The sequence below is a fragment of the Pelophylax lessonae genome, assembly GCF_965119305.1.
Source record: "Pelophylax lessonae genome assembly, chromosome: 1".
NCBI classification, from domain to species: domain Eukaryota; kingdom Metazoa; phylum Chordata; class Amphibia; order Anura; family Ranidae; genus Pelophylax; species Pelophylax lessonae.
This window is the reverse complement of record NC_138768.1, coordinates 348,275,710-348,302,838: the sequence shown is the minus strand read 5'-3', so window position 1 is coordinate 348,302,838 and position 27,129 is coordinate 348,275,710. Positions and strand designations below refer to the sequence as shown.

Sequence of the window (27,129 nt, the reverse complement as noted above, 5' to 3'; positions counted from 1 at the left end):
TAAAGGATTAATCTCTAAAATATATGCACATTTAACCAGGGTTAATTCAGGAATGAATCCCTTGGCAATAAGAACAAAATGGCAGGAAATAATTCCCAATTTAACTGACGAAGATTGGGAAGAAGCCTGTTCATCCCATTTATATGTATCACCAGCAGCAAACAATAGGTTAATACAATTATATATGCTACATCAATCATATCTCTCTCCAAGTAGACTTTATGCAATGCAAAGCATTGCATCTCCTAAATGTTTGAGATGCAGTGCTAAGCGGGCAGACTTTATACATATTATGTGGTTTTGTCCAGTGATATCAAGATTCTGGCAGGAAATAATTCAAATATTATCCTCTGTCCTGAATATGCCTGTACCTTTGACCCCAGAAACCTGTTTGCTGGGTATATTAGATGAAATAACATGGTCTAGATATCACAAGATAATGCTTAGAGAAACGCTGTTTATGGCAAGGAAAACAATCACAGTTAAGTGGATTCAAGTGAAGCCCCCTGCTGTTAAGAACTGGATAAGAGCGGTACATCAGATTTTACCATTTGAAAAAGTATTGCATATGCATAGAGGATGCTCAACGAAATATAATAAAATTTGGGATAATTGGTGTCAATCAACATTAACCAATGGTTGAATATAAGGAGATAACTAAGAGGATATTCTATGAATGCAATGAAGCAAGGGGTTGGGGCACACCAGGACAACGGCGATCAATTAAGCTAAATGGATATACCTTGGCATAAAGAGATTATGAATAATAAGTAAACAAATAACTATTTGGATATTGTATAATTTTTTTATTTTATATTTTTTTGTCCCTTTGTTAAAAGGACGTTTGGAATGTTCATTCAATTAAGCTAAATGGATATACCTTGGCATAAAGAGATTATGAATACTAAGTAAACAGATAATTATTTGGATATTGTATAATTTTTTTATTTTATATTGTTTTGTCCCTTTGTTGAAAGGATGTTTGGAATGTTCGTTTTTATGCACATATTGAAATAAAAAGAATTTAAAAAACACAAAACAAAAAACAAATCTGCTTTGAAAGACCAGTGTGATCAGCTTCTATGTAAGGACCGCATCCACACACAAGAGGTGCAGAGTGCAGACAACTTTAGGCTGCCAATCACTCTTTGAAGGACCTTACTGATTATCTGCAATGTTCTCCTTGACTCATATTGGGAAATAGTTGAGCATTGTTGATGTTTGGTTACAGCCTAAGTTCTTATGCAATGATGTATATATATTAAAGCCGATCCAAGGCCACAAAGGGTACAAAAATCTTAGGTTTATTTGTATAGCCAGCTTGTTTAGTTTAATTCCAGACACTAGAATGTGTTTGATGCCCTGTGCTTTGTAACTGTTATCACAGCTCACTAATGTGGAGAGGTTAAAGCAACACGTAAGGAATAAGTTGGCAATGTTTGATCACCATTCTTGAGGCATGCCTTAGTTTAGGGAAAGGTTGTATGGGTGCTCAACCTATGGCCCTCCAGCTGTTGCAGAGCTAAAAGTCCCATCACACCTCTGCCTTTGGGAGTCATGCTTGTAACGGTCAGCCTTGCAATGCCTCATGGGACTAGTAGTTCTTCAACAGCTGTAGGGCTACAGTTTGAGCACCCATGCTAGAGCTACAGTATATGCACATCTAAACAAAACAGTCCAGTATAACATTACTGTGTTACCTTGAAAGCATGTGAAGGACCTTACAGCATGCATTGAATGTAGTTCATAGGTAAGCACATTTATATTGTTTTCATAGTAGAGGTTTTCTCAGGCATTCTTGGTTTTAAGGTGTCTTTCTCTTCAAAACCCTAGTACTGCATGTACAGAATTATTTGTTAGAAATATGTTAATTTATTCCAGCTTCCCTTTATACCTCTGCATGAAAGTAATACCTGTTACATTTTATAACCGGAATGAAATTATAGATAAGAGCTAAAGCAATAAATCATATTATGTTTGTTATGCTTTCCGTGGCATCATTTGACCTTTTCCTATGCTTGATAAGGCACAGTACAGAATATTTCTGTTTCCTAAGACACAGACAGTATGGCTTTGTTATTTCCCATGAGTTACACCAAGGCAATGTTTGCCTTCTCTAAAGGATAAACTGCTTGGGATTGATTTCAGGCCTTGTGATCTGCACACACAGCTCAGCTCTTCCTGCTGTAACTCTGGATTGTGTTATCAGGGCGGCCGGGAGTCATGTGATCGACCTAAAGACACTTCTCATAAAGATATTTAGAGGCATTGTTTCTTACAAGCAGGTATACAATGCAGGATAGGAGCTTAACAGAGAGGGGCTGGCAGTGACATTTAACGGGTTTATTAATGGGGGGGGGGTGGAGACAGGGACACAGACAGGCAGGAAGGGGAGGGGAGAGAGGAGAGCTACAGTTGACGGAGGCGTGAAGGCTGACCACGGTGGTCAGGGCTCATTAGCCATGGTAATCGTGGACTGCACAGAGAGGGGGACACAGGAAGTGTCAGGATCAGCCAGGTTTTTTACACTTTCCAGAGGGGCAGGTTCGACAGTACAAGCACTGGGCTGTTTAACCTGTTATAAGGAAACAGGATCTCTATTTTTTTTTTCTTTTTTTAAGGGTAACAAACACTTTAAGTTAAAAAAAGAAAACAAAATTGCAAATTATTGCTGTATAGTATTTACTCAAAATGAATTAAATTGAAAGCCTTTAAACATAATATTTCTGTGCTTAGGGAAGCTTTCAGTAGCTCATATTGTAAGTAGTGGTAATCTAAAATCTCTCTTAGCAGAAAGACTCCTGACATGCCCCACTGATTGTTTTGCTGGAGCATTAAGATACTGTAAGTAGTGATGCCATCCTGCATCCAGGTACCTCTGGGAATCCTGCCTGATTTGTTTTTCTGTTTGTGTATGGTACATATGACTTCCTGTTTGAGGTGTTCATATACAACAGAGTTAAGAATATGGAGCTAGATTAAAACCATAAGTTAAGTGAGCATATCGTTTTTTGTTTTTTTTTATTATTACTTTCTCTAAAATTGCGCATCTACCAGTGTGTGGTACCCACAGCTTCCAGGTTTTCTTTCATTTTCAGAACTCTACTGGAAGAATGAAATGGAGAACCTGATTGGTTTACAATTTATAAGTTCTTCCAGAAATTGATAAATCAGTCCCATCCTCCCTGTGCAACAGTTTATTAATAACTGCAGCATATTATGCATTTATGACCGACACATTTCAATAAGGCTCTGGGCAGTATTTTCTAACCATTTTCTTGTGTACTTAGTTTCAGTAAGCATTTGTGATCTATACCCTGGCTGTGAGAATGTAAGTGTGAGAAGTCGGAGCATGATGTTTGAGCCAGGCCTGACAAAAGGGGTCCTGGAGGTGTTCGTTTCCCCATCCAATCATCCTCACTGTTCTATCGATGACCAGTCCACCAAAGCTATTGACATCCAGAATGCCAATCTCAATGGTATGTACAAGGTTCTTATTTTTAATATCTATAGTCGATTGGTTTCTTGCTGATGGTAATTGTTAGCTGACATTTTTATTTGAAGATAAATAAAAAAAAATGTTTGATAGGTGGCACCTTCCTCAAAGAACAAAAAGCAAATGTGCATACAAATATGAAAATCCCTAGTTAAATCAAAAAATGTGCAGCTGCTCCTTTAGTGTAATAACACTTGTGCACTAGAAATAACAAGAAAAGGAAGGTGCAATACATGATCACATCAAAACTTCAATAAACCAGTGCTTAATAAATATACACTATATTGTCAAAGGTATCGGGACGCCTGCCTTTTACACACATGAACTTTAATGGCATCCCAATCTTAGTCCGTAGGGTTCAATATTGAGTTGGCTCACCCTTTGCAATGCTTCTGGGAAGGCTGTCCACAAGGTTTAGGAGTGTGTCTATGGGAATGTTTGACCATTCTTCCAAAAGATTTGTGAGGTCAGGTACTGATGTTGGACAACAAGGCCTGGCTTGCAGTCTCCGCTCTAATTCATCCCAAAGGTTTCTATCTGGTTGAGGTCAGGACCTTGCATTGTGCACTGGTCCAAATCATTTGATGGAGGGGGGATTATGGTGTGGGGTTGTTTTTCCGAGGTTGGGCTTGGCCCCTTAGTTCCAGTGAAGGGAACTCTAAGGCAGTGGTTCTCAACTCCTGTCCTCAGGACCCACTAACAGGCCAGATTTTAAGTATTTCCTTGGGGAGATGCAGACTAGAATACTGCAATCACTGAGCAGCAAATGATATCGCTTGCGATGTATTTTAATTATCTCGCAAACCTGGCCTGTTAGTGGGTCCTGAGGACAGGTGTTGAGAACCACTGTCTTAAGGCGTCAGCATACCAAGACATTTTGGACAATTTCATGCCCCCTACTTTGTGGAAACAGTTTGGGGATGGCCCTTCCTGTTCCAACATGACTGTGCACCAGTGCACAAAGCAAGGTCCATAAAGACATGGATGAGCAAGTTTGGGGTGGAGAAATTTGACTGGCCTGCACAGAGTCCTGATCTCAACCCAATATAACACCTTTGGGATGAATTAGACCAGACTGTGAGCCAGGCCTTGTCCTCCAACATCAGTGCTTGACCTCACAAATGTGCTTCTGAAAGAATGGTCAAACATTCCCATGGACACACTCCTAAACCTTGTGGACAGCCTTCCCAGAGGAGTTATAGCTGCAAAGGGTGGGCCAACTCAATATTGAACCCTACAGACTAAGACTGGGATGCCATTAAACTTCATGTGTGTAAAGGAAGGCGCCCTAATACTTCTGGTATTATAGTGTATGTGGTGGCAAAAAAGTGGGCATTAACATACAGTGGGTACGGAAAGTATTCAGACCCCCTTAAATTTTCCACTCTTTGTCATATTGCAGCCATTTGCTAAAATCATTTAGGTTCATTCTTCTTCCTCATGAATGTACACATAGCACCCCATACTGACAGAAAAACACAGAATTGTTGACATTGTTGCAGATTTATTAAAAAAGAAAAACTGAAATATCACATGGTCCTAAGTATTCAGACCCTTTGCTGTGACACTCATATATTTAACTCGGGTGCTTTCCATTTCTTCTGATCATCCTTGAGATGGTTCTACACCTTCATTTGAGTCCAGCTGTGTTTGATTATACTGATTGGACTTGATTAGGAAAGCCACACACCTGTCTATATATAAGACCTTCCAGATCAGAATGCATGTCAGAGCAAATGAGAATCATGAGGTCAAAGGAACTGCCTGAAGAGCTCAGAGACAGAATTGTGGCAAGGCACAGATCTGGCCAAGGTTACAAAAAGATTTCTGCTGCACTTAAGGTTCCTAAGAGCACAGTGGCCTCCATAATCCTCAAATGGAAGACGTAAAGAGGTAAAGAAGAACCCAAAGATCACTATGGCTGAGCTCCAGAGATGCAGTCAGGAGATGGGAGAAAGTTGTAGAAAGTCAACCATCACTGCAGCCCTCCACCAGTCGGGGCTTTATGGCAGAGTGGCCAGACGGAAGCCTCTCCTCAGTGTAAGACACATGAAAGCCCGCATGGAGTTTGCTAAAAAACACCTGAAGGACTCCAAGATGGTGAGAAATAAGATTCTCTGGTCTGATGAGACCAAAATAGAACTTTTTGGCCTTAATTCTAAGCGGTATGTGTGGAGAAAACCAGGCACTGCTCATCACCTGTCTAATACAGTCCCAACAGTGAAGCATGGTGGTGGCAGCATCATGCTGTGGGGGTGTTTTTCAGCTGCAGGGACAGGACGACTGGTTGCAATCGAGGGAAAGATGAATGCGGCCAAGTACAGGGATATCCTGGACGAAAACCTTCTCCAGAGTGCTCTGGACCTCAGACTGGGCCGAAGGTTTACCTTCCAACAAGACAATGACCCTAAGCACACAGCTAAAATAACGAAGGAGTGGCTTTACAACAACTCCGTGACTGTTCTTGAATGGCCCAGCCAGAGCCCTGACTTAAACCCAATTGAGCATCTCTGGAGAGACCTAAAAATGGCTGTCCACCAACGTTTACCATCCAACCTGACAGAACTGGAGAGGATCTGCAAGGAGGAATGGCAGAGGATCCCCAAATCCAGGTGTGAAAGACTTGTTGCATCTTTCCCAAAAAGACTCCTGGCTGTATTAGATCAAAAGGGGGCTTCTACTAAATACTGAGCAAAGGGTCTGAATACTTAGGACCATGTGATATTTCAGTTTTTCTTTTTTAATAAATCTGCAACAATGTCAACAATTCTGTGTTTTTCTGTCAGTATGGGGTGCTATGTGTACATTCATGAGGAAGAAGAATGAACTTAAATGATTTTAGCAAATGGCTGCAATATAACAAAGAGTGGAAAATTTAAGGGGGTCTGAATACTTTCCGTACCCACTGTATCTTGATCTGTATAATCCCCAGTCCTTCTGCTCTTCTTGGTACCCTTTATATTCCTCTATCATAGATGGTAAATGACAAGTGCAGTATTTCTTAATAAATTGTGATATATAAAAACAGCAAGTATGTACCACTCACATTTTCTAGTGCCCACACATCGGCACCAATATAGACAGCCTTTATGGAAAGCAACTGCTTCACCGCTCTGATTCCCGGAGCTGGTGTGCACTGCAAAGCCCAGGACTTGGCCCTGGAAGTGTGGTCACCGCAAGACTAGAAATTACTATTGTATTCCTGCCTCAACACATTTCGCCCCCTCTGGCATCTCCAGCTGAAAAAGAATAAAGGGTACCAAGGTATGAGCAGAAGGACCAGAAAATATTCAGAATGGGATTACCGAATATCTCACGGTTGGTTGAAAAAAAAGCACATGACCTCCTTACATTAAGGGGTCATTTGTATCCAGTGTGTGCGCATTTTTGAAACGTGGTAAAACACCTATGATTGTATTGTAATAGGAAGGACGAGGAAGAAGCACAAGCGCATGCAAAATTTATATGGTGGTGGGACTATACTTTGGTATAGCAGTAATGTGCTCCATACATGTATTAAAACCAAACCAAGCAGTCAGTAGAAAAATTTGTCATATTGGGGAAGTACAGCAGTTTTTCCCTATATATTTCAATGCAACAGAATAGACTGGTATAGATGGTCAGCACCAGCCATTATCATGTCCAGGGTGTAAAGTGGTAAGCACCTTTTATATATCTCAAGCTAGGGAAGCATAGATGGTCAGTACTTGGCACTTTTATGCCAGGGATGTATAGTGGTCAGTATACTTTTACTTTTTTCCTGTATGAAGTCAAACTCTTAGCTCACCAGTCTCGTGTAGGAGTTTGTACTGGTATGTATTTTATTTTCAGTTTTGAATAGCACCAACACATCTTGCAGGTCATGCCTTACATAACTGTGCATACACAAATTCTATTTGGAGCCAGCACACACTAACTAACATGCATTGTATTTGACTGTGGTGTGTTTATAGCGCCTTTGTTTAATCCATCCTGCTTTATTTTCCCCTTTTCATAGGTGTAGGAGATTTCAGTGTCTGGGAGTTTTCTGGAAACCCTACCTACTACTGCAGCTATGACTATTTTGCTGTGAATGACCCCTCATCAATTCATATGGTTGTTTTCAGCCTTGAAGAGCCATATGAGATCCAGTTAAATCAGGTTATATTCTGGCTAAATTTTCTGAAGTCACTTATGCCCGTGGAGGAGCCAATAGGTATGTCACTGTGATTTTTTTTTTTTTTTTTTTTTTATTTAAGAGAGAGAAAGAATGCACCCCTTATGCTGCAATAAATTTGGTGGACATCTCTGTCTGCTTTCCAAGATATGTTTACTTTGCATTGATATTACCCATTCCCGTTAAGGCCCCTTTCACACATACGGTCCGTTCAGTTCATCAGTTCAGTCACGTCAAAATGTATCAGTTTTCTATCCATTTTTCATCCGTTTTTCATCAGTTGTCTTCCATTTTTCGTCAGTTGTTATCCGTTTTTCATCCGTTTTTCGTCAGTTGTTATCCGTTTTTCATCCGTTTTTCGTCAGTTGTTATCCGTTTTTCGACAGTTGTTATCCGTTTTTCATCCGTTTTTCGTCAGTTGTTATCCGTTTTTCGTCAGTTGTTATCCGTTTTTCGTCAGTTGTTATCCGTTTTTCGTCAGTTGTTATCCGTTTTTCGACAGTTGTTATCCGTTTTTCGACAGTTGTTATCCGTTTTTCATCCGTTTTTTGTCAGTTGTTATCCGTTTTTCGTCAGTTGTTATCCGTTTTTCGTCAGTTGTTATCCGTTTTTCGTCAGTTGTTATCCGTTTTTCATCTGTTTTTCGTCAGTTGTTCGTTTTTCGTCAGTTGTTATCCGTTTTTCGTCAGTTGTTATCCGTTTTTCGTCAGTTGTTATCCGTTTTTCATCCGTTTTTCGTCAGTTGTTATCTGTTTTTCATCCGTTTTTCGTCAGTTGTTATCTGTTTTTCATCAGTTATCTGTTTTTCATCAGTTGTCGTCCGTTTTTCATCCGTTTTTCATCAGTTGCTATCTGTTTTTCATCCGTTTTTCGTCAGTTGTTATCTGTTTTTCGTCAGTTGTTATCTGTTTTTCGTCAGTTGTTATCTGTTTTTCGTCAGTTGTTATCTGTTTTTCGTCAGTTGTTATCCGTTTTTCGTCCATTTTTCGTCAGTTGTTATCCGTTTTTCGTCAGTTGTTATCCGTTTTTCGGCAGTTGTTATCCGTTTTTCGTCAGTTGCTATCTGTTTTTCATCCGTTTTTCGTCAGTTGTTATCTGTTTTTCGTCAGTTGTTATCTGTTTTTCGTCAGTTGTTATCCGTTTTTCGTCCATTTTTCGTCAGTTGTTATCCGTTTTTCGTCAGTTGTTATCCGTTTTTCGTCAGTTGCTATCTGTTTTTCATCCGTTTTTCATCAGTTGTTATCTGTTTTTCATCAGTTATCTGTTTTTCATCAGTTGTCATCCGTTTTTCATCCGTTTTTCGTCAGTTGCTATCTGTTTTTCATCCGTTTTTCGTCAGTTGTTATCTGTTTTTCGTCAGTTGTTATCTATTTTTCGTCAGTTGTTATCTATTTTTCGTCAGTTGTTATCCGTTTTTCGTCAGTTGTTATCCGTTTTTCATCCGTTTTTCGTCAGTTGTTATCCGTTTTTCATCAGTTATCTGTTTTTCATCAGTTATCTGTTTTTCATCAGTTATCTGTTTTTCATCAGTTATCATCTGTTTTTCATCAGTTGTCATCTGTTTTTCGTCAGTTGTCATCTGTTTTTCGTCAGTTGTTATCCGTTTTTCATCAGTTGTTATCCGTTTTTCATCAGTTATCTGTTTTTCATCCGTTGTCATCCGTTTTTCATCCGATCCGTTTTTTTGACAGATGAAAAATAGGGCATTCATACGTTCAAAAAACGGACATTAACGGAAGCGGATGAAAAAGGATGTTAACTGATGATCATCCGTTGTCATCCGTTTTTACATAGAGATACATTAATGTCCGTTTTTCATCCGTCAACGGATAGATGAAAAACGGACAAACGGACAGCATGTGTAAAAGGGGCCTAACTCGTAGCTCTAATTCTTCAGAGGGAGTTATCCTGGTGCAGATTTTGGGGCAGGTCACTTGGGTTGGCCATACTCTAGTAGAATTTTGTTTGAAAAGCATAATTTAAGAACATTTAACTGCGGTCATGAGAAAATTCAAAGGAGCGGGGTGGAATATTTTGTCTTGTTCTAACAGTGAAAGTGGTTTTCATTCGAGAAAGTCCATTCACTCTAAAATCAAATATTAAAAGCAAACTTTTTTTTTTTTTTTTTTAAATTGGGTCGTTTTTATTGAAAAAATATTCATACAAACAAGACACCATGTATCACAAAATCAAAGAAAAAATAAAGGAATAACAAATTAGATAAACAACAGTTCTATATCCAGCGTAAAAGTGAGGACATTGTGCAATCCAGAGTGGTACAAAATATTAAAGTAGAGAAGCACATCTAAGTGAGAGCGATTCCAAGACCCTCTGCCAAGGAACTAATGCACATACGGGTTGCTTGTTATCAAAGTACAGATATAAGGTCCACGTTTAGTACATTACAGGCAGAGCGACTGACTATCCCTCTAAATCAACTTCTACAAAGGGTGAGTCATGGGTTGACTCAGTAGAGGACAGCCATAGAGAGTCCATGTTTTAATATTTCTTCGAGCAGTCCTTATGTTTATAGGTCAATTCTTCCCTTCGCAGGTTCAAATTCACTGCAAAAGCAAACTTTTTTTTAATCTAAATTGGTCAAGTCCTCAAATGTACAGATGTTCATTTCATACAAATGTTCATTCAGAAATCTACCAGTGTTTGGCCAGGTTATGTTAAGCCCTAAAGCAGCAGGACTTTGAAGAACAGAACCTGTATCCCTGCCCAAATATCCAGGTAGTTATTCTGTCTGGAGGATCTCCTATAGATATACATGAGAAGCACTCCTTTCCTGGGAAGATTCCGAACAGTACCCTGTATTATGAACAAGCTGCCTTTAGTCATCTCTACTTTCTGAATTCCATGTGCAATTATTATACCAGATATCTTTTTCTATTAAATACTGTTTGTGACCTTGCATGTTTTCAAGTAAATATTGTTGTTTGTCCCTGTAGTCACCACATGAGGTCACTAAACATGAACACTTTAAGCACTAATCCTGATTTTCCGCACCATCGGATCACTTTCTCAGCTTATGTTTTCTAAGTGTAATCAAATTCACTGAGCTGGCTTAGCGGGGTATATCCAATAAAGCACTGCTCAAGGAGCGGTTTTCTGGTACTTTCCCAGGGAACTATTTCACACTTTAAAAATTGAGCATTGCAACATAAATGGGATGCTTTCATCTATTAACAGAGAGCTTGTTCATCAGTATAAGATATTTAAGCAATCATACTGTATTTAATTGGCTTTTAGGGTAAAAGTAACTTATCTTGCACTGCATTTGCTTGATAACGGTTACATGCCTGTTGTTCAGTTTTCTGTTACATGTTTAAGAGCTGTGGAGCCCAGTCTGAAAGTGTATGAGCCACTGGTGACAATCAGAGATATTCTACAAGGAAGAGTTTTAGCAGCTGGAAATACCCGCTTAAGAACCTGAAGGTTTTACCCCCTTAATGGCCAGGTCATTTTTTGCGATACAGCACTGCGTTGCTTTAACTGACAATTGCGCGGTCGTGCGACCCTATACCCAAATAAAATTGATGTCCTTTTTTTCCCCACAAACAGAGCTTTCTTTTAGTGGTATTTGATCACCTCTGCGGTTTTTTATTTTTTTGCGCTATGAACAAAAAAATAGCGACCATTCTGAAAAAAAAACAATATTTTTTACGTTCTGCTATAAAACATTCCCAATAAAAAAAAATATATATTTTTTTTTTGTCATTTTAGGCCAATATGTATTCTGTTACATATTTTTGGTGGTTTCCACAAAAGTTATCGCTTCTTCTACAAACTATGGAATAGATTTGTTATTTTTATTTATTTATGTTTTTACTAGTAATGGCAGGGATCAGTGATTTTTAGCGAGACTGCGACATTGCGGCGGACAGATCAGACACCTAACTGACACTTTTGGGTGGACCAGTGAAATTACTACAGTAATCAGTGCTAAAAATATGCACTGTTACTGTAATAATGACACTGGCAGGGAAGGGGTTAACACCAGCGGCGATCAAAGGGTAAGTGCGTCCCTAGAGGGTGCTTTCTAACTGTGTGGGGGATGGGCTCACTGGATGAACACAGAAACCTGTGTTCCTAAATAGAAGGAACACCAGATCCCTGTGTTCATCGCTGACGGAACATCTGTCTGCCATGTTTACATCGGCAAAGCACAGTTCTGTCTCGTGGAGAGCGATCGCGGGTGCCCGACAGACATCGCGGCCGCCGGACCCGCTGATTGGCTCCCCCTGCAGCCATTTGGCATGTGCGCGCCCACACTAACTGCTACACAAAGCGACGTACATGTACGTCGTTTCCCGTAACCGAGCCAACCTGCTGCTGTATAACTACGGCGGCTGGTCGGCAAGTGGTAACCAAGTACATATACTGCGGCGGTCAGCCCCGGCCAGGCAAAGTGACGTACCGGTACGTCACTAGCCTGTCACCGGCTTGTGAGCCAATAGCGAGCGCGCACCCGCCCTGGCTCATTCCCTGACAAGTCAGTGCGTGTGACCGGCGGACCCGATGTCCGCCGGTCACTCGCGATCGTTCGCCGGGAAGGGAGAAAGGCAGGCGGCTAATGTAAACAAGCCGCCTGTCATTCTCCCCTGTGTAAAAATGGAGATCAGACGGTTCTACTATGTAGGACCGTTGATCTCTGTTTTTACACCCGTAGCCATGTTCCATCACAGTTAGAAACACGCCCCTAGGACACACTTAACCCCTCCCTCTCCAATACAGTTAACCCCTTCCCTGCCAGTGTCATTTTTACAGTAACAGTGCATATGTATAGCACTGATTACTGCAGTAATGTCACTAGTACCCCTAAAAGTGTCAAAAATGTCAGTCAAGGGTCCGATCTGTCCGCCGCAATGTCGCAGTCCCGCAAAAAAAAATCGCAGATCGCCACCATTACTCGTTAAAAAAAAAAAAAACATCAAAAATGACAAAAATCTTTCCCTTTGTTGGTAAACGCGATAACTTTTGCGCAAACCAATCAAAATACGCTTTTTGCTATTTTTTTTACCAAACATATGTAGCATAAAACAAATTGGCCGAAATGTTAAAAAATTTTCATTTTTACATTTTTTTTTGGGGGGGGGGGGGGAATTTCATATAAAAAAATGTGAAAAATATTGTTATTTTTGCAAAATTGACGCTCTTTTTATGTTTATAGCGCATGATCAAAAAATCGCACAGGTGATCAAATACCACCAAAAGAAAGCTCTGTTTGTGGGAAAAAAGGACGTCAAATTCGTTTAGGTACAGCGTCGCACGACCGCGCAATTGTCCGTTAAAGTCACGCAGTAAAAAATCGCAAAAAAAAACTGGTCAGGAAGGGGGTAAAATCTTCCGGGGCTTAAGTGGTTAAAGTGGTTCTTCACCCTAGAAATAAAAAAAATTGTAAAAGTCAGCAGCTGCAAATACTGTAGCTGCTGACTTTTAATAATAAGACAGTTACCTGTCCAGATATCCAGTCTTTTAAAGGAGAAATCTTCCAATGGGGACACTAGTTCTGCAAACCCTTGTGACAACCAGGGATTCCCTCAGTTTGGATGGATTTCCTCTCACTTCTTGTTTTGGCTATGGAACAGGAAGTGAAGGAAAATCTGCTCAATGGGACACAGATGACTATCCAAAAAAGAAAAAAAATTTGCCTTTAGTTCTACTTTTAAGTTATTAACCTCTCTGGACACAGAGCCGGTAATTATAACTATCTGGGTTGTTAGGTGAATGGACACTGGCAACCAATAGACAGGAAGTTCCTCCCATATAACCCCTCCAATACAGTTTTTTACCAGTGTCTTGGCTGGTCAGGTGGTCATGGCTGTTAAAGCTCTTCAATCCTAAGAATGATGTCCCAGTTTAGGGGCATTTTGATTGGATCCATCCAGCTAAGCGCTAAAAGGATGGTCCCCGAGCCTCGGCCAGGAAGATTTGAGGTCTTGCCTGTAATGTGACCCATCTGGGCACTGGAACCTGATAATGGAACCCTGGCTGTTATCCCAAGGAGTTTGCCAGCAGGGTACTCTAGAGGTCCAAGGGTGTGGACCCCATTTAACCACTTTACCACCGGAGAATTTTCCTGCTTTATGTCCAGGCCACTTTTTGCAACTTTAACTGACAATTGCGCGGACATGCGACCCTGTACCCAAACGAAATTTACATCCTTTTTTCCCACAAACAGAGCTTCCTTTTGGTGGTATTTGATCACCTCTGCGCTTTTCATTTTTTGCGATATTAATAAAAAAAGAGCGAAAATTTTGCGAAAAAATTTACATTTTCTTCTTTGACAGTTAAAAAATATATAATATATTCAATTTTTGTCATATATTTAGGCCAAAATGTATTTAGCTACATGTCTTTGACAAAAAAATCCTCAATGAGCGTATTTTTAACCGCTTTAAGCCCCGGAAGATTTTACCCCCTTCCTGACCAGGGTTTTTTTTGCGATTTTTTTACTGCTTTACGGACAATTGCGCGGTCATGCGACGCTGTACCCAAATTAAATTTATGTACTTTTTTCCCCACAAATAGAGCTTTCTTTTGGGGGTATTTGATCACCTGTGCAATTTTTTTTTTTTTTTAATTTTTAAAAAAAAACATTTTTTACATTCTGATATATAACATTCCCCAAAAAAAATTTAAAAATCAAAATTCTTTAACATTTTAGGCCAATTTGTTATCTGCTACATATTTTTGGTAAAAAAAAAATCATAAGCGTATTTTGATTAGTTTGCGCAAAAGTTATTGCGTTTACTAACTACGGGAAAGATTTGTCATTTTTATTTATTTTTTTATTTACTAATAATGGCAGCGATCTGCGATTTTTTTTTTTTTTTTTTTTTTTGCGGGACTGCCACATTGCGGTGGACAGATCGGACCCCTAACTGACATTTTTGACACTTTTGGGGGGACCAGTGACATTACTACAGTAATCAGTGCTATAAATATGCACTGTTACTGTAATAATGACACTGGCAGGGAAGGGGTTAACTTTATTGGTGATCAAGGGGTTAAATGTATGCCTCATGCTTATTCACGTGTGTGGGGGGGAGGGGATTGTCTGACAGACACACAGATCGCAGGTTCAGCTATGCTGAATCCTGTAATCTGTCCCTGTCTGTCACATAGGAGATCCGCCCGCTTTGTTTACACAAGTGGACGGATTTTCTCACTGGATCCCCGACGATCGGGGAAGAGCGGCGATGATCACCACCTCTCCTCCCCTGGCCCGACTCCCGTTGTGTCTGAATACAGCGGTAACGAGCGACAACGCACGCCGCTGAGAGGGGGCGTTGTCCAGCGACGTAGGTCTAAGTCGCTGGACGATAAAGAGCCACTTTGCCGCAGTACCAGCTCAGTGAGCGGTCGACAAGTGGTTAAAATGGGGACCCAGTCCTTGAAGGTCCAATGACCGACAAAGCCCGCCGTGATGGGTGAAGTTTGGGTCCTTTAAGGATCCTACGGCAGGACTGGTACGTTTTCTTTTTCCCCTCTCTTTTTTTCAGTGCATGTTGGGTGACAAAAATCTGCGGTAAAATGTGCACTATTCTTATGAACACTGTCAGATATTTACAGTTTGTAATTAACTGCAATAAAATAAAGCTATCAGTGCTAGTCATTAGTACCCCTACTGCAAAAGCAGTATCCAGAGGTCAAGGCATGATTTCCATCACTGGAACCTATAGGTACCAGCAAACCCATCTTTATTAGTTCAGCTCTTCTAAACCAAACCGTTTCTTGTGTTGCTGTTTATAAAATGGCTTGCAATATTGAGAGGATCCCCAAATAAGTGCATATGAAATGATTGCTACTAGAAAAAAAATGCATAGACTGATACCTATGCAGGGGAAAGCCACATCTTTGCGTAATGATAAATGCAGCCTTGCCAGAGGTGTATATTTACCACTGGACTGTTGATAATGGCAGATCGTTCATAGAAAGCCCAGAAATGATTATTGGAGTATGGTTCAATGTTTTTTTTATTTTTCCTTGTGGGAATAATAAGACAAGTGTCCCAAGTGAAATGCATTGTAAAGATGACATTTCCACGTGTCCATGTCCTTGAGATAGGTATTTGCATTTTGATCAGCACAATGCAGAAATACTGACTTACGATGGCCTGTGGTTTCTATAGGCTGATGGTTATTTTCTGTTACTATCATGACAGCTTATGGAGGGAAGCTGAAGAATCTGTTGCAAGTCGTGTTGGTTGCCACCCACGCAGACATTGTCAACCTCCCACGTCCAGCAGGTGGAGAATTTGGATATGACAAAGATGTATCGCTGCTGAAAGAAGTTAGAAACAGGTAATTATAGAGATTTTATAAAATGCTTATGCTGCAGACAATAAGTCCATTCTTCTAATTGCTAAATAAACATTTTGCACAATACAGATTTTATACTTCCTCCGAAATTTTCTTTTGAAATTGGTTACAAGAAATTTTTGTTTATCTGCATTCCTAGGTTTGGCAATGACCTCCAGATTTCTGACAAGCTGTTTGTGTTGGATGCTGGGGCATCTGGCTCCAAGGACATGAAGCTTCTGCGAAATCACCTACAGGAACTGAGAAGCCAGCTGATTTCTGTAAGTCCTAAGCTGTAAAGTAAAATGTTTAACTGTAACACAGACCAATTTCATTTGGGGAAAATAGGAGATCTAATCTCTATAAGAATACCTAGTTTGTTTTTGGCAATAGTGAATCCCAAAGGTGGCTTATTATTGTATGCTTATGAATATCCTGTTTCCTGCCTTCTCCATGCCTGTAGTCAATAGAATCGTGTATTTGCCAGTTAGCCTGTTCAGAATCTATCATGTTTCGGAAGACACTGTGGACTGTGTACCAGGTACAGGTTCATAGCATTCAGTGTCTTACCCAAGGCTGGATCTAGGGGGGTGCTAGGGTGGGCTTTGCCCCCCCCCCCCCCTGATCTGAGAGTGCATCCACTGATCCATGACACAGTCTAATGTGGGCAGTTGATGTATGGGAGCACTCTGATGTAAGGGGGCATAGTGATGGGAATACCTGATGTAAGGGGGCATTCTGATGGCTTAACTGATCATATTTAAGGGGCCATGCTGGTGGGGACCCTGATGTAAGGGGGAACTCTGGTGGGGCCCTAAAGTAAGGGGGCATTCTGGTGAGGACCATGATTTAAGGTGGCACTCTGGTGGTGACCCTGATGTAAGGGGGAACTCTGGTAGGGACCCTGATGTAAGGGGGCACGCTGGTGGGGACCCTGATGTAAGGGGGCACTCTGGATGGGACCCTGATGTAAGGGGGCACTCTGGATGGGACCCTGATGTAAGGGGGCACTCTGGATGGGACCCTGATGTAAGGGGGCACTCTGGATGGGACCCTGATGTAAGGGGGCACTCTGGATGGGACCCTGATGTAAGGGGGCACTCTGGTGGGGACCCTGATGTAAGGAGGCACTCTGGTGGGGACCCTGATGTAAGGAGGCACTCTAATCGGGACCCCGATGTAAGAGGGCAGTCTGGTGGGGAACTGATAAGTACTCATGATCTAAAGAGGGGGCACTCTGGTGGGGACCCTGATGTAAGGGGGCACTCTGGTGGTGACCCTGATGTAAGGGGGCACTCTTGTGGGGCCCCGATGTAAGAGGGCACTCTGGTGGTGACACTGATGTAAGGGGGCACACTGGTGGTGACCCTGATGTAAGGGGGCACTCTGGTGGTGACCCTGATGTAAGGGGGCACTCTGGTGGGGACCCTGATGTAAGGAGGCACTCTAATCGGGACCCCAGGGCAGTCTGGTGGGGAACTGATAAGTACTCATGATCTAAAGAGGGGGCACTCTGGTGGTGACACTGATGTAAGGGGGCACACTGGTGGTGACCCTGATGTAAGGGGGCACTCTGGATGGGACCCTGATGTAAGGGGGCACTCTGGATGGGACCCTGATGTAAGGGGGCACTCTGGATGGGACCCTGATGTAAGGGGGCACTCTGGATGGGACCCTGATGTAAGGGGGCACTCTGGATGGGACCCTGATGTAAGGGGGCACTCTGGATGGGACCCTGATGTAAGGGGGCACTCTGGTGGGGACCCTGATGTAAGGAGGCACTCTGGTGGGGACCCTGATGTAAGGAGGCACTCTAATCGGGACCCCGATGGGGAACTGATAAGTACTCATGATCTAAAGAGGGGGCACTCTGGTGGGGACCCTGATGTAAGGGGGCACTCTGGTGGTGACCCTGATGTAAGGGGGCACTCTGGCAGTGACCCTCATGTAAGGGGGCACTCTGGTGGTGACCCTGATGTAAGGGGGCACTCTGGTGGTGACCCTGATGTAAGGGGGCACTCTGGTGGTGACCCTGATGTAAGGGGGCACTCTGGTGGTGACCCTGATGTAAGGGGGCACTCTGGTGGTGACCCTGATGTAAGGGGGCACTCTGGTGGTGACCCTGATGTAAGGGGGCACTCTGGTGGTGACCCTGATGTAAGGGGGCACACTGGTGGTGACCCTGATGTAACGGAGCACTCTGGTGGGGACCCTGATGTAAGGGGGCACTCCGATGGGGGGACCCCGATGTAAGCGGGCACTCTGGTGGGGACTGATAAGTACTCCTGATGTAAAGGGAGACTCTGATAAGTACTCCTGATGTAAAGGGAGACTCTGATAAGGACTCCTGATTGTAAAGGGAGACTCTGAGAAGGACTCCTGATGTAAAGGGAGACTCTGAGAAGGACTCCTGATGTAAAGGGAGACTCTGATAAGGACTCCTGATGTAAAGGGAGACTCTAATATAGACACCTGATATAATGGGGCACATGTACTGTTTAATCACCCTAATCTAATGACAGTCTAACGAATACAAAGGTTTCCCAGATCATGACACTGCGTGACAGACTGTTAATGGCTCACACACAGTGTGCCCCCTAACTTTTTTTTTTTTTCTTTTTTTAAACTTCACTCCCAGATCAGATAGGCTAGATCTGTCCCTGGTCTTCTCTGAGATTAAGGAGTTGCTTCAAATGGGGATAAGGAAGAGAAATGAGACACTGGTGGATCTCATGTGTTTTTATATACATGTCACCATGCTTTATTTTCACAATATGCTTCTAAAGATTATATGATGCTCTGTACGTAGGATGAGAAATACTGTGTATACTCAGTGTATGCCATTTAATCATTTTGTTGCTGTAACATTACTCATGAGCTTCTTGCGCCCTCTGCTGGCCACATTGCTCAATTACTGAAATCTGTTTTGTTTTTTAACTTGGCTAGGTAAGCACACGTTTTGTAGATAAGCCTTTTGTGCTTGTTTTTATTTTATACTGGAACCATGAGATCCATTGACAATGAGGGGCAAAAGCTAGAATTAAGATGGAATTATTGACTAAAATAAAAAAGGCATAAATGATGCAGTCTATCAATAGCATTTGCTTTTCTCAGTGAGCCATCCCCATAGAAGTTCTGTTGCCTTTTGATCCAGCTAGTAGATATGCTATTTCCCCCAATTTTAGTAATAGAAGAAAAAAGCTGTGAAATCTGCAGTTAGGTAGCACAGCAGCGTTATCACCCTGTAGGACAGAGTACTTTTGGATAAACTAAGGGATTCATTTAGAGATAAACAAATGAAAGCTTAATTCCAGCTTACATTTTTTTAAGCAGTTGCAACAATATTCTTTTATTTTAGAAAAGGGTTACAACTGTGAGTGTAAGTTGACTGTTGTAAGGTTATATGGTTTATCCCTACTCCTCTAGCTGCTATTTTTGTTCGCTGTTACAGGATAGCTTACTGCTATCTGCTGTCACTTCTAAACTAAGATGGCTAGCTTCTGTGTTAGCAAGTGACAGCACACCTCTCCACAGCGTGGATCCCCTCTCTGCCCCTGCACTCAGGGCAGGACAAGTGTTCCCGGGAGCTGAGTGTTTATGGGTGGGAGGGTGGACAGGGCATGGTGCTGTGCTATGAGGCAGCCTGGTGCCTTATGGCCACAGTAGCCTTCATGATCTTCCTGGCCAATGGCTAGAGAGGCAGATTATTAGACACTGCCTGGGGGAACACACCAGCCATAAAAGTGCATTAAAACATCAAGAGCATATTGCACAAGCCGCGGGTTCTCCATGCGGGTGTGATAACGTCAATGCTACACTCTGCCCTATGTAAGTTTCGTCAGACGGGATGTCTTCCAGGGGCAACTGCAACTCCAAGATGTCATCATGCCCACTGGGAGAACTGGTGCCTTGTTCTATATGCTCTTGATGTTTTAATGCTTTTGTGAGTACCCATTTGGTCTCTGCACCTAATCTCTGACAAAAAAGCCCTAAATAAAACTAAGTTACAAGGGAGATGCAGAGAAACAAAAACTGTTTTGTTTATGCTCTGGACAGACTGCATCACATTTGGCCTTATTTCCACGGGCAGTTTGAGGAACCAACAAAAACAGTTAGTGTATTTCCGTGCCTGGGAACGACAGCTGGATATAACCACATACAGCCATACACGACTATGGGTAGAAGTATTCTGCAGCTGTCTCTCCTGGGCGTGTAATTACATCCGCATTATACACCAGATGCCTCAAACCGTTCAATTGCATGAGGCCACTGTCATATTATTACTTTAAAGTATTTTCAGGGGGGGCGTGGCTGAACCGTTCATGTGAGCAGATATGCTTCACATCGGCTCCGACGTCCTGATCTAATAATCCGGCTGTGAGACATTATAATTGCTGCCATTGACCGATCACACCACTCCCGGTGCAGATCCACTCCTGCAGCTGACTCCGGTCACCGCACTAACAAGGCAGGGATGACGAGGAAGAAAAAGGAGAGTGTTCCTGCCGAGCAGCCGAATCAGCATGGCCGATACCCGCTACCGCATCGCTCCAAAAAGGACCCGCAGTCTGCCACAGCATCTAAACTGGAGAAATTTGCTCACAATCCAACTTAACACAGATCTCTACAGAAAGCTGTTACATCCCCTCCAGTGATAATGACCCAGAAATCCTCCCTATGGTCCAAACACGTGGCTCTGTCTGCAGCAGAGAACGTGGCATTGGAATCTCCTGGGTTCACAGTGAGTAATCCCTCCCCTCCCGTACGTGATACTATAGGCCTCACTACTACTGAAAAAACCCACTCTGCAAGAAATCCTCTCTCCAGTGCACACATATGGATCCTCTCTCACAGATCTCTCTGGGGAAGTTAAAAGTATGAAGAAAGGGCATACTACACATAAGACATGACATGCAAAAAAAATCAGAGCAAGGACCACTGCCTTGGAAGGCAGAGTGAGTACAGTGGATGATGAATTACCACCACTTATTCAAGATGTCCGTATGATTACAGTGAAAGCGTCTGATACTGCGACTAGAGTTGAGGATATGGAAAACAGATTACGGCATAGTAACTTACGTATTGTTGGTATGCCTGAAAAGGCTAAAGGCAAAACCCCAGTTGAATTCATTGAAAAATGGCTGACAGATACCTTTGGCAAAGATAACCTCAATCCTTTTTTTAATGTGGAGAGGGCACATAGAGTGCCACCTAGGGCTCCGCCACCAGGGGGCAATGACAGGCCATTTTTACTAAAGCTCTTTCATTATAAAGATATAGAGACATTATCCTGAGGCTTGCAAGATAACAACCTAACTTGGAAATACAAGGCACAAAGGTATCCATATACCCGAACAGCACCCACCCCTCTCTGGATTTCTGAAATTCTAATACTGCTTGCTACTAAACTGATTACCTAGAGCAGAGAGGGGGGTTATATACCAGCTGAGGATGGTCCATGGGTGTAGGCAGGTGTTTTTTGTTCTGCCTAGTCCTAATTCTGGAGAAGGCAATATAACCCACTAGTTATGATTTATGGAGCGCCATGTCTGTCGATGAACTCAGAGAAATGGATTTTATGGTAAGCAGAAAAATTCTAAAGTCAAAAAGCATCTGCGTGCCATACCAGTAGTTTACTCAATGTTATATCCTGCAAAACTGCATGTGGTAGCAGATGGCTCAGTTCACTTCTTTGAAAACCCTGCTATGGTGACCAACTAGTTGGACAGGAGAGGCAACTGAGCACTAAAGTACCCAGAACTGGAGTAATCTATCACTTTACAATAATACTTGCTCACATTGCGAATAATGGGGCCCAGAGGGAAGCATTAAAGGATTTGCTATCTTTGACTCCACCTTTTGACTGGCAACCTTTGTAAAAAATTCTGCATACTGGTCCTAGTCCTCGCTAATACCCCCACCCCCTACACAGCCCTGCGGGGCACAATCGGAAGGATTTCCAATGGAAACATTAAAAACTGTTTTGTTACAAGTCTTTATCTTATTGTTGTTTTTCTGCTCTGGTTTTTTGGGCTTTACATCTGCAAGGCCACACGATCCCCACAAACTGCCATGCATGTCTATTGCTTATGGTTGGATGAACAGTACACGTTACCACATATGTTTACCAAGCTCTATATGGGGCTCTGAAATATGGAACTTGGCATTTGCCTCGTTGCCTTGTATAGATATGTGGGGAATTATTACAGGAACTCTTGTTTATTTACTATATGGGAATCGCAACACTAATTTGATTCTCTCTTGGAATGTGAGCGGTTTGCGTGATGCCAAAAAGAGAACTGCCATCTTTACTTTTTGTACGCCCCATGATCCATCTATAATATGCTTACAGTAATCTCATCTAACTAAGGACACTACTAAACTGTTGCACTTCTCAAAAAATACAGCGCAGTATCACTCTTTACATACTCCGTATTCTAGGGCAGTCTTCATCCCACTCTCCAGGACTGTTAAGTTTGAGATGCTGGATGTCCAAATAGATTCACAAGGAAGATACATTTTTTTGACGGGTACCTGGGACTCGCATAAATGTATAATCGCTAATGTATATATACCTCCACCTTTTACAATGGAAGTGCTAGAGTGTCTGCATCGGTTTATAGCCAAACACCCACAAATTCCAGTGTTCGCCTTGGGAGACTTTAATAATATGCTTGACACGTCCTTAGATCTATACAAGAAATACTGTTCCCAAGGTCCTAGAACACTCATGCCCTTTGCCAGATACATAACAGTGCTAGGTCTGGAGGACCAATGGCGCTGTGAATTCCCTGTAGAAGCCCGATTTTCCTGTCACTCCTTGACCCACTCAACTCTATCCCGTATAGATCTTGTATTGGGCTCCGAGTTAACCTCCCATATAGATCTTGTATTGGGCTCCGAGTTAACCTCCCGTATAGCTCTGGTATTGGGCTCCGAGTTAACCTCCCGTATAGATCTTGTATTGGGCTCCGAGTCAACCCATTAATTTGAACCCAAGGTCTCCTATCTTGCAAGAGGTCTGTCTGACCACTCACTCATCCAAGTAACCCTAAGGTTGTCCACAGGTAAACTTCCTGTTCACTAGAAATAAATCCCTTTTGGCTCTCCCTGTTTACTAATACAGAACAGATACGATTGCAAATTGAGAATTTATTAACGGACAGACACTCGACCACTTTGGGAATTGTATATGATGCCTTAAAAGCATTTATTAGAGGATTGTGCATTGGTTAGATATCATCTATAAAAACAAATAGTAGACAATGGGCGCAGGATGTTAGTGCAGCAGTGGATAAAGCAGAAAAGGAATTTGTACGGACACATCGGCCGCCAATGGTCATACATAGAATAGCAATTTCCCCAACTCAGGTTGTCTCAGATACCCCCTCAATTCTACAGGGGTTTCAATGCTTTTTATGGATGTTTCATCAAAAGTATCCTATGATACAAATGAACCAAAATTCGTGATGAAATTCTGATCCTGAGACATAAAGGATCAGACAAAAAAACAATTGAATGCGCCCACTACTTTAGAGGAGTTACAAATTGCTATGACCTCATTCCCTAACTCTAAAGCTCTGGGAATTGATGGACTCCCAAAAGAACTATATAACAAATTTGGTGGGGTGCTTTTATCATAACTACTTTAAACAATTCTAAATGCACAGGAACAGGGTTCTTTACCGTCATCCATGTATGAAGCAGTGGTGGTTGTTTTGCTGAAGCCTGGTAAGGATCCTGACCTTATTTGCTTTTGACAACTGATCTGAAATTGCTCACTAAAGTTCCCGTAATGCGGCTCTCAAAAGTTATAACAAAAATTGTTCACAAAGACCAATCGGGGTTCATACCGAACACATCCACGGCTAACAACCTCCATAGGTTATATTTAAATATGCAAATCCCCATAGACAATCAGTGACACAAAGCTATTCTTTCACTTGATGCTGCCAAAGCATTCAGTGGAAAAGGGGGGTTTGGTTCCTCAGGCCAAAAGACAAAAGAAAGTGGGATTTTGTAGGCAATAGTAGTTTGTATCAGTTTTATTAAAAATATTTCCACATAAATGAAGCATTTATGTGGAAATATTTTTAATAAAACTGATACAAACTACTATTGCCTACAAAATCCCACTTTCTTTTGTCTTTTGGCCTGAGGAACCAAACCCCCCTTTTCCAATTTACCATAGGGATGATGGCAACACAATCTTATACTTTTTATATCTCTAAAACCCCACCCCAAGCCAAAGCATTCAGTAGCATAGAATGGCAATATTTATGGTTGGTCCTAGAGAAATTTAATTTTGGAAAGCACATTTATATCCTGGATTAAGGTACTCTTTAATTCCCTGATAGCTCACATCAGGATAAACATGCTCTCTCTTTCTTTTGCATTACACAGAGGTATGTGGCAGGCTTGCCCCATATCCCCATTAATATTCGCTCTAGAAATAGAGCCATTGGCAGCTGCCATTAGAGGGAACCCAAACATCTGCAGATTTTAAAGGGGAGACAGAGAGGACAAAGTGGCATCATATGCCGATGACGCCCTTCTGTTTCTGGGCGATACCTCTGATTGGTTATCAACTCTTATGACATTAATACAAAGGTTTTGATCCTTCTCTGGCTTCAGAATAAATTGGGACAAGTCTACGCTATTACCATTGGACCCTCTTGCTCTACCGTTGCCCTACATGGAAGCGCAGATCAAAGTAGTGAATACATTTTGGTATTTGGGAATATTTATTCACTCCAACCTAGACTGGTATATCAAGCTAAATATCAACCCATTAATTCAAAAATATAAAGAAAAAACAAATAGTCGGATTAAACTACCACTAACGGGGGTGGGGCATTGCAATTTGATTAAAATGATCTGGAGTCCGCAACTATTACATGTGCTTCACAATGCCCCAATCTGGATTCCTATCCATATTTTAAAAAAATGCAGTACCGTATTCCATACACTGATATGGAGGAAAAAAACTCCCTGTATTAAACTGGAAACTCTGTAGGAAGCAAAGGACTCAGGTGGACTGGCAGTCCCTAACCCACACTACTACTATCTAGCTGCTCAATGACAACATATTATGGGCTGGTTAAGTCCTCTGACCCTGTTACAAATATTATCATACCACTGCTTTCTAATAATAATATTATAGAATGTCTAGAGGCAGGAGAACTTGGAAAGTTATCCCAATACCCCACGTTGGAACTAATAGATAAAAGCTAGTGTGGAACTAAACGACATTTCCAGTATACGGGCTACTCTACATATTCCCATATTATAAACAATAGTAACTATGCCGAATTGGGCAAACTTCAGGACTTCTCCAATTTTGGCCTCAGTATCGTGGAAGTCTATTTAAAGGCCATTTCTGCTCAATCTAGAATATTTAATTGGAAATTAACTAGTCCTTTGTACTTGCACAACTTATAACATCAATCAAAAAGGGACAGATTTCCTCCCTTTTACGGTTCGTTTATAAGTCAAATCTCCAAAGCTTTGACATTTAAATGTAGGGAGGGTTGGTCGGTAGATATAGGTCAAATTTCTGATGAGGAGTGATCCAGTATACTGGATAATGTTCTTATGGTGTCACTCTCATCGGCTCAAAAACTCACCAAATTTTTTTATTATACACTGCACATATCACACCCCCTACAATTTATACAAATAGCATAGAAGTATGCCCCAGGTGTGACATAAACAATGGTACACTCCTTCACATGCTGTGGAAATGCCCAAAACTGATACAATTTGGGACTGCAGTACTGGGCTCTGGTAATAAAATTTGGAATCTTACTCTTAAATTAGAACCGAAACGTTGCCCATTGGGTTGGCTGGATGAAGAATTATATACACCTCACACGTCTGTTGCCATCCTTAGAGTGCTGTTTATTGCTAGGAAACTCATAGCATGAAAATGGCTTTCCCTCCTGCCCCGTACGCATTCAGAACTGACCAATAAACATAGGGGAAGTCCGACAAAATTTTACTGTATCTGGGACTCCTGGCTAGACATTCCTGGATTAGCTCCACTCCAATTCGTTCATAATAGAATTCCTGTGGGTAGAACCTCCTTTGCTTAATTGCAGGAATTGTATTGAGATTGAAGTATTTGCAATATAGAGAGGTGAATGTTGATACTCTCTGTTCAGTCCCACTGAAGGCAAGGGCATGTGGAATGGCAGAAATACTTTGACTTGCACAGGTCAAATTTTTTTTTTGTTGTTGTTTTTTAACAAGGTTCATTTACGGATATGTGTGTTTTTGTTTCGTGCCTCACCTCTTAAATGTGAGAGTTTTCCTTACCCTGATTTCTGGACCTATGTGGTTCTGAGACGCAGAATTTGGGTATAGGGAAAGAAGGGGACAAACAATATAGATTGTATAATATAATTGGGAAGACCTGGTTGAGCGTAATTTATATATGCTACTTTATTTTGCATGTATCGCCTGGTTATATGTAATATGGTTATCATTGCTGTTAAATAGGATGGTTACACCTACAGACAAGTTTGTCTTCTCAAAGTTGCACTTTGTATGCTGGAAAATTTTTTTTTTTCTTTGTCCTCTTTGTTTCTTTTACAAATTTTAAATTTTCTTTTACAAAATTCAATAATAATCTGATTTAAAACAAAATAATAATACTTTTCAGTTCTTTTGTATAATAACGTGATAACTTTCAATTTTGAGGATGCTGAGTTTTGCCTATGTGTACACTATTTCACCATAAATATGTGCCTACTCACATGGCAGTGAACAAGTTCTTGTGGAGAGTTTATTATCTAAACAGTTTCTTTTTTTTGTTGCAGGATTGCCCTCCAATGACACCATTATGTGAGAAGGTTCTCTCTACTCTTCCACCCTGGAGAAAGCAGAATGGACCCAACCAGTTGCTTTCATTTCAACAATTTGTTTATGACGTGCAAGAACAGTTAAATCCACTGGCAACTGAAGATGATGTCCGGAATCTAGCCCAACAGCTGCACAGCATGGGGGAGGTAAGTTGTTTCTCTTCCCAAATGACAGAACTGCATACCCTAGTATTAGTATTGCATTCCAAGCAGTAGAACAAGAGGTGCGCACAAACACAAAATGAAATTACCTCTCTTCACCTGTGTAATTTGAGAAGCAAAATCATTACTTACTAATTAATTTTT

The 27,129-nt window shown here is 41.5% G+C and overlaps 1 protein-coding gene across 1 annotated transcript in view; it reads left to right on the top strand.

The window, feature by feature from the left end:
• Nucleotides 1–27,129, top strand: part of DAPK1 (death associated protein kinase 1) — a 257,141-nt gene that overhangs the window by 228,068 nt on the left and 1,944 nt on the right. Inside the window, exons 21-25 of the mRNA XM_082258253.1 lie at nucleotides 3,291–3,479; nucleotides 7,494–7,691; nucleotides 15,826–15,964; nucleotides 16,122–16,242; nucleotides 26,782–26,970. Of these exons, the coding sequence (XP_082114379.1) occupies nucleotides 3,291–3,479; nucleotides 7,494–7,691; nucleotides 15,826–15,964; nucleotides 16,122–16,242; nucleotides 26,782–26,970 (836 nt within the window). The remainder of the gene's footprint in view (nucleotides 1–3,290; nucleotides 3,480–7,493; nucleotides 7,692–15,825; nucleotides 15,965–16,121; nucleotides 16,243–26,781; nucleotides 26,971–27,129) is intronic.